The sequence below is a fragment of the Arachis ipaensis genome, chromosome B01 (genome assembly GCF_000816755.2).
Source record: "Arachis ipaensis cultivar K30076 chromosome B01, Araip1.1, whole genome shotgun sequence".
NCBI classification, from domain to species: Eukaryota; Viridiplantae; Streptophyta; class Magnoliopsida; order Fabales; family Fabaceae; genus Arachis; species Arachis ipaensis.
This window is the reverse complement of record NC_029785.2, coordinates 22,324,822-22,333,618: the sequence shown is the minus strand read 5'-3', so window position 1 is coordinate 22,333,618 and position 8,797 is coordinate 22,324,822. Positions and strand designations below refer to the sequence as shown.

General features: G+C 37.9%; 1 protein-coding gene across 3 annotated transcripts; it reads right to left on the bottom strand.

The window, feature by feature from the left end:
* Positions 507-8,518, bottom strand: LOC107627336 (protein ROOT PRIMORDIUM DEFECTIVE 1-like). 3 transcript variants are annotated; one of them, XM_021119044.1, is made up of 4 exons: positions 8,088-8,512; positions 7,063-7,616; positions 4,559-5,998; positions 507-2,924 (listed from the first exon to the last, which is right to left on the bottom strand). In XM_021119044.1, the coding sequence occupies exon 3, from the start codon at positions 5,896-5,898 to the stop codon at positions 4,573-4,575; it is 1,326 nt and encodes a 441-aa protein (XP_020974703.1). In that variant the 5' UTR covers positions 5,899-5,998; positions 7,063-7,616; positions 8,088-8,512; the 3' UTR covers positions 507-2,924; positions 4,559-4,572. The 3 variants fall into 3 exon arrangements, 2 of the variants coding, with proteins under 2 accessions (XP_020974703.1, XP_016185667.1); XR_001617571.2 differs by lacking the exon at positions 4,559-5,998 and having other exon boundaries at positions 512-2,924; positions 8,088-8,518; XM_016330181.2 differs by lacking the exon at positions 507-2,924 and having other exon boundaries at positions 4,056-5,998; positions 8,088-8,511.

Sequence of the window (8,797 nt, the reverse complement as noted above, 5' to 3'; positions counted from 1 at the left end):
TATCAAAAAATACTTTAAATTTAATATTATAAAAAAATAAAAAAAATTTATATAAAGACTATTTTGATTATAAATAACCTTTTTACATGACAAATGACATATGACATGCTAGGTGTCACTGACTTGATATGTCAACCAATCATCTTGTGACACGTGGTATTAACCTACCACGTTATCATGTCACGTGACACTTAACGTGACATGTCATCATGTCGTTATCATCTAACTAACGAAATGACCAATTTGACTTACATTTTATCTTTTAAGGACTAATATGACTAAAAAAATCTTTTAAAAACTAATTTAAATAATGATTAATTTTTCAGAGACGAATTTGATTATTAACTCTAAAAATGCGCATTTAAGTGTCACATTTCAACACCACACTTTCGAGGAGAGGTTTACAAAGAGGGGATTTCTCCTTTCGGAGGCTAATTGATTAAACTTTTGAATCTTTGAAAAGTCAAATCCATCAAGGAGGTGTGTTAAGTAAAATATCAACAGAATTCAATGACACAAGAAATTACAAGCAGCAACGTGTATACTGTATATCAATTACAATTGTACATGACAATCTACTTAGTCAAACATATCAAAACTATATCTGTCAATTTCCTTGTACATTTTACTTGTCTATGATGGTCGTCAAAACAAAGGAATGCATGGACATGCTTTTTTATATAGAGGAGGTAACAGGATAAGGCATGTTTGAATTCACTTTGTGGGACCCTTTCTCTTGTTTGTCTGCTACAATAGATCTCCTCATGAACACAGTTCAAAACAAGACATGATGATGCAAATTCACCATCCCTTGGAACCAAGCATCCTTGACCCTTGACCCTTTTCCAGGATTTGAACAACTCAACGAAGATACCAAAACAAAAGCATTAACGTCACCACAGGAACATGCTTTTCAATTCCAGGGAAGAAGAGATCAAAAGGTAATAGGAGATATTGAAATATTTGGAATGTCAAACATCACATCAATTCAGATGAATCAAACATAAACAATGCCTTAGTGAGAGAGACAGGTCAGAAATTAACTCCATGATATGTGGCAAATTGTATGACAAAGGCAAGACATCATGCTTATATATTGACCAAGTGTACCAAAATATATGCGAAACGATTATCAGAATAATCAACCAGAAAGTAAATAAAAACAAGAAAATACAACAGATACAAAAAAGCCTTATCCAAACACGTGCAAAATTTTTATCCTGGTTTCTATAAAAATTCCTAATATAGTACAGATTAATCAAGTGCAAAATAACAGGATATGTAGATAATCAAAACTTAATCTGATAGTTAGAAGTTGAAAAACTTACACCAAGAATTATTTTCCTATTTTCCTATATGTTTTGGAAAACCAAAACAACATATGAAGCGCAGGTACAAGTAATTACACAAGAATCATTTAATACTTCTTAGGGAATAAAGCACTTCTTTTTGGTCAAATGTTCCTTTAGCAAAATTCAATCATTTGATCTTTTTGAAGTTAAATAAGCAAACAAAAACACAACATATGGCGAAAGATTTAGACAAAAAAAGATAAATAAAGAAAAGAAGAATGAAGACATCATAGAACATGTGAACAATGAGCACTCAAGCAATCCTAAATTTCTTTGTCAAATTAGATCCCTCAATGGCTATAGCTATATGACATACAAAGGGAGACAGAGAACATGAATGATGTATCACCATTAAGGAAAGTAATGAAATCCATCACTGGTTTGTATGTGACCAATAGCAAACTAGTACAATAATAGTTTGAAAAAAAAATAGTAGTATGACAATAGTAGTATGACACAATAACAAGCTAATAAAATTATTTTAAATGAGAATGCTAGCAATGCCCTCAGATTTCAGTGACTAGCACTTTGCCAATATCCATAAAAGCCTCTCAACATCCATCAAGGTGGGTGAACACAGCTCCTCAACCTCCACCATCTCTATCCACTGCCAGTTGTGATGCCAATAATAAAAATAATAATAATAATAATAATAATAATAATAGCAAGTTGTGGTAACAGTGAAGAGGATGGAATAGAAGGAGAAGAAGAAGAAGAAGAAGACGAACAACACAACAAAAGCAGCAGCTTACTTAATGATGGAAGTTGGAACAGAGGAAAGGGATGGAGAGGCTTTGCATCATGTCCAAATATTACATCACTGGGCACATCAAAAAGTGGTTATTACATCGGGTAGAATGATGGAAAATTTTGTTATTTAAAAGATGCATCAAGTATTACATCTGGACAAAATATAGCTTTTACGTTTTTAGAAGAACAAATAAATGAGACATGTAGATATACTCACCAATAAACACTTAAATCAAACTGAAACTATAGCTGATGCATCTGAATTACTCAATAGTAGTCCAAGTTTGAAACTATTGCTTATTTAAGCATCCACACAACATAAACCACTAATTCACAAATGTGGTATAAGCATATTCGATAAACAAGCTAATGTTATGGAATATTGACTGTATAAGCATAAGGCCATGGCAAAAAAAGGACTAATAACTATGCAAATGAGCAGTTCCAAAAAAAGAACAAAACAATGCATCCAGCCATGATGATCAGGTCAGAGTAAAGAAAAATAAGAGTCATAAGAGCAATGCACAATTTTCTGATAATCTGTTCTCATGAAAGCTCTTTAAAGGAAAATGATTTTGCACCCAGTTAATTTTCGGGTGGTTGGGAGGTGAGATAAAAATAGAACACAACCCTAGGATTTCATGGCCAAAAGCAAATTCATATACAGCTTTTGCAGCAAGCTTTATCCACATCCTTTGTGCACAATTTACAACCAGCAGTAAGGATATGATGACGATGCAGACAAAGGTGGTGGTGGTTCACATCCAGTTATAAACAAAGCCATGAAACCATTCAGTAGTCAGTTTGTTGTTTGTTCTGTCACTGGGCAGGAGGACAAACAATGTCAATATAAAAAATGAAGTGTAAAATAGAAGGATAGACACGCACATCACTTTCGAAACTCAACAACAACAACAATAACAACAACAATAATAATAATAATAAATACTGTCCTTGCAAAGTAACAAGAAATGAAATCAATATCAAAGAGATAGCTAGCAGAACGGAACCTTCAATTATACAGCCAATTAACCAGAAAAAGTGAATACACAGCCCTGAGGTTTAATACCTACAAATAACCGGTTTCATTCATAGCCTTCAAGCACCATCTGGAAGATACATAATAATTCATATATATATTTATACACACGTGCGGCATATGCGTGCGCACCCCCCCCCCCCCCCCCCCAAAACAGAATAGGATTAAGTGAGTGTGAGTGAGCAAGTGAGCGAGCAAGAGCTAGAAAGAGAGAGATGGTGGAAGGCAAGTGATGAACTTAACACCACAACAAAACCGCTCAATACATTTTGAATTGTGCATCATTGGGCAATCACCATTGACCATTATCCAAAGAAAATAACAAAGAATATCGGAAGATAAGGTTTTCTTTTTTAACTCAACAGCAACTATGAAGAGAAGGGACGCAGGTATCTTAGAGTTATGTATGTTTTAACTGGACTATGCGCTCAGTCTCTCTTCTAGTATATACAAAGTACAGCTTACACATGCCGTTGAATCATCAGCAATGAGGCATAAAGTAAAAACAACCCAGCCAAACCAAAATTTAATTCAGAAAACCAGTTCCAAAAGTCAAATCGCCAATTTAAGGCACCATATCAAACCAAAAAAAAAAGTTCAATCCATATGGGCGACCTTGTGTATGTATGCATACGTAGCAGGGAGGGAAGGATAAAATAAATTAGGACTGGAAGTGAGCCGAGCTAGACCAAGCTCAAGCTCGGCTCACAAAATTGAGCTTGGCTCACGGCTCGACTCATTAACAATCGAGCCTATTTCTTAAGCTCAAGCTCGGCTCATCAAAAGCTCACGAGCTGACTCAAATAATAAGAACATAATCTATAATTCTATATCAATAAATTATAATTTCCATGATCTATGGGTCTACTGGAGCTACCCACTTCGATCAATTAGCCAAGATTTTGACCGGATACGAAATCACTGGTGCTCGATCTAGTGGTATTTATATGGGGATTCTATCTATCGCTGTAGGATCCCTATTCAAGATCACTGCAGTTCCTTTTCGGGCGGCTGTAGAACGGACGACCGGGCTATTTATCACGGCCGGTTCATCAAATCAAAAAAGGGCACGGCGGCTAGGCTATAAGTTAACGGTTAGCTATGCTATAAGGGCTGCTCGCCTTTATATGGCAATGGAGCTAAGTAAGAAAAATGCTTAGGGTAGATATATATATATATAATCGAACCAGCTTACGAGCTAATGAGCTGAGCTTATCCAAGCTCAAACTCGACTCATTTAATTTATGAGCTCAATTCCAGGCTCAAGCTTGGCTCACCAGCTCACGAGTTTAGCTTATCGAGCTATTAACGAGTCGAGCTCGAGCTGGCTCATGAGCTGGCTTGATTCAATTCCAACCCTTCAAGGGTTAATATCAAATTTATATAAACCAAACGCAAACTAGACTATCACACTCACACCGTCTCAGAATTTCATGAAGTATCATCATCAAACAGAACTTTATAAAACCGTTTCCTTTCCTCTGGGTCAAACAAACCTCCCAGCTTATTGTCTCCATCCTCATCATCATCTGAGTCAGCATTTTCACTTCTCCTCCTCCTACACTTTACTTCATCTACTCTAGCCAAAGGAACACCTTTCTTCCTCCTCTTCTCCATATTTATGTGGCGCCGCCTCTGATTGTACTCATGAAGGCCCTCCTGCATCAGTTCCCCAAATTTCTCCTTCACAACAACCAGAGGATCCTTTTCGACAAGTTTAGACCCAACATACGCCTCCCTAAGAAGAACTGTGTAAATCTGATACTTGTTGGAAACATAGAAAATCCCAGGGTGCTTGAGCAACAACACATTCAACCTATCAGGCAAAGCAAACTCCCTCCTAAAATGACCCAACTTCACTATTGAGGCTTTCTTCCAAAGAGTCAAAGACAACACCTCATGTACCAATCCCACATTCCTCTTCTCCATCTCTTTCGACCCTTCCACCAATTCCCTGGGGTCCACGTAAGGCGAAAAGTAAGGAACCAAATCGAATTCACGAAATCTCTCCCATGATTTCACCCAACTGAAAGGCAAAGAACACGAGAACGTTGGCCTTATATTGCCGCTCCTACTGGCCGCAGTCTCCACTGTGGATACAGCAAATTGAGGGTCCCAGTGAACCAATTCAATCTCCATAGAGCTCTTCCTCCCGCCCTCGTTAACAACACGGAACAAATTCGGGTACTTTGCAACAATCCTAATTATATAATCATCGGGAAACCCTAAATTCCTTTTCAGCTCGTTGATTTTCAGAACATTAATCCTCTTGTTGACACTCATCATAAGTAATTTTGCTAACCTGCAAACAAAAGCATTTTCTTGAGACTCCCTAACAGATTCCTCCTCTTCGACGAGGCTCATCATGCGCTTGGAGAGGTGACAGCAGTGTTCCTCACCGGTGAAAGTAACATTGAAGCAGGAAGGGTACTTGTGGAGCCAGTTGAGGGCTTTGCCTTTGAGGTCAAGGGTTTTGAACTTCTTCTGAAGGGATGCAATGGGGATCTCTTGGTTTGGATGGCGGAGGATGATGTTCTTGATCTGGTTGTTGACAATCCAACGGCGGTTGCGGGAGAGCGCAGATTCGAGGTCGGGATCCTTCTTCATGGACCACAGGGAGAAGGTTCGGTGGAGAAGAGAAAGGCATTGTGGTTGTTGTAAAGACAGAATCGCAGGACCACGACGATGAATTCGTCTTGTGAGCATGTGATTTGGTCTATTGAGACGAAAAAGAACGTGACAAATGGTTCGAAACATAGTTGTAAGAACCAAACCGGTAATCGGATCGATCAGACTATTGGTTTACTGGTTTATTGGTTCAACCGATAAGTCATTGGTTGAATTGGTAAAACCAATCCTACGTAAATAAAAAATATAAAATAGTCAAAAACTTAAAATTAAAATTTGAAATACATATCTTTACTAATATTTTAACATTTTATGAAGAATCAAGTCTCAAATCCCAAAATAAACTAATACAAAAGATAGACATAAAATTAGTTAGCACTACTACAGATCTACAATAGTATCTTAATTTGACACAAATAATAATCTATGAACTATATCCAAAGAATAATTTCAAAGTCTGGGTATCTTTATTCATCTAAAACATGTGGAACGGCAATATAAAATCAGCAGCTATTAGAAATTCACATAATCTATCTCCTATCCAACAATATAAATTAGGAAGCTTAGCAAGTATACCACTGTACTTTCATGGAATACTAATCTTCTGATATTTATGACCATAGAGATTAATATTAAAAGATTCATGTGGTCCAGATCTAGTGTAGAAAAAATATGGTGGGCATGATTTTTTGGAAGTCCACGATTGGCCTGCAACTGGTCTCTATTTGTGTAATTTTTGTTCAGCAAGTTCTTTAGTGAGCAGTTAGCCGAGCCGATGATATCTCCTCTACATCCTACCATATTTGTCACCTTACAACAAAAATGGAACAATCTAAGATCCCCTGCAAGAGGAGATGAACAATCATTACTCTTCATTTAATCTTACCTTGCATTCCAAATCACATTCTTCATTCAATCCTAATTTGCATTCCAAATGCGTACCTACTTCATTTTCTGCTAAAATGTTTTCGATCCACAATTTCCATAATTTCAACTCAAACTTACTTAAAATCCTCTCCTCTCAATTCTCATTAACTGAACAAACACCACTTCAAATGCTCAAACCATTCTTTCTAACAACTAAAATGGCAATGTCACAATCTTACTCTCCTTAATTTTCCTATAAATTGAAAATTAACAGCAACAGAACAGCACAATGACAGCAACAAAAATAACCATAAACACCAATCATCATAAAAAAACAGCAATCCACCATTCACAGCAACATCATTAATCAATCACTCACTTAATCAACTTGTAACTCAATAACTGAATAACTAAAAAAAAAAATACCTGATAGCTGATGCACCGAGTTGCAGAACGCGGCAGAGAAGAGAGAAACCAAGCTGTCACGGCGAAGCAGTAACTGGCGAGGGGGGAGGCAGCAGCGACGGCAAGCCACGCCGGACGAGGACGCGACGACAACAACGAGGGACGCACAGAGACGCGACGACGCAGGGCAGGCGAGCCAATAACGGAGGCGTCGACGCAACGACGGAGACGCAGAGGAGCCGGAGAGACGAGGCAGCGGAGCCAGGGATTGTAAGTCAGAGAGAGAGAGAGAGAGACCCTCTTGCCCTCTTCACTTCTTCGAACTCGACGGACAGGGAGGGAGGCTGGGATTCACTTCTTCGTGGGCTAGGTTAGCTAGGGTTATTTTTTTAAAAAACATTGAACCGGTCCAGTTATAAAAACCACCGGTTCGCTGGATTTAACTAAAACCGACCGGTCCAAACCGGTTCACACTGGTTCTTTTCCTTCTGTGGTCCAAAATCTTAATCAGATCAAACTTACGTCCAGTTCACCGGTTTCCAGTCCAACCGGCTAATTCAATCCGGTTCCTATAACTATAGTTTGAAGTCGCATTAGGGTTCATTGTGGTTCAGAACCAATTTCAATTAGGCAATTAACAATCACATTATAGTAACGGAGTCTATTAATAATTAACAATCAATTCTAAAAACAGTGCATCCCTATTAATTTTATTTGCAGAATCATAATATCATAACCACAGTAAAACTGACTAACTAAATATCAATCTCCAAACATTTTCTTTCCAATTTAAAATTAGCAAACCAACACAGAATCAACAATCGGCAGAATAACTAAATTAGTAATTAGCAAGCTTTCCATTCAACAAATTCAAGTCTCATCATAAATTCATAACCAAACAATTAGTCAATTACATTACGTACATAGCATCATAAGAGATCAGAATTCACAAACACATACAAAATTAACTAAATTAACCAAATCATATTTTTTTATGAACAACAGATTAAAAACAAAAAAAAAATAAGCAAGAACAATTAAGTAACCTTCAGTTGGTCTTCCAACGAGTAGAGTATAAAGGAGAAGGAGCAAGAATGTGATGTGGAGAAGCTGGCAGCACTGTGGCAGTCCTTCTCCTTATGTTTACAATGGGGAGAACTGGTAGAATATGAGGGATATGGAGCAAGACCGCTAGCGACAAGCACGCGAGGGACGACAAAGCTCGAGCAGAGACGCGAGGAGGGAGAGAGGTGAGGGAGGCGCGAGCAGCCGAGATCAGATGGAGGAGAGAGGCCAGACGCGAGCGCACAATGCGGAGGATCCAGCGAGAGGCGCGACAACAGCGGTGAGCATATGGTGGTGGTGAACCGAGGTGAGCTCCCAACTCTGCCTCTGTCAAGAGAGTGTGAATGAGTGAGAAAGCTAGGGTATGAGGCCTGGGGATAGGGCTAGGCTTCGTTCAGCAAGGGTCTTTTTTTTTAACCAGTTTTGTTCCTTGTACAATCCAATGCTCAACTTAGACCGGCGATCACTAGTCTGACTGCTTGAGTCTGATTTTTTCAACTATGGTTATCAGAACTAAATCGATAATCGAAGTGGTCAAACTATTAGGTCATTAGATTACTGGTTTAACTGGTGGATCACAAGTTGAACCGGTTGACTCGATCATAATTAATAATTATATAAAATTTAATTTTACTTATTTTCATAATAAATATCTTTTTTTTAGTTTTATTTTGTATTAAATATGTTAATA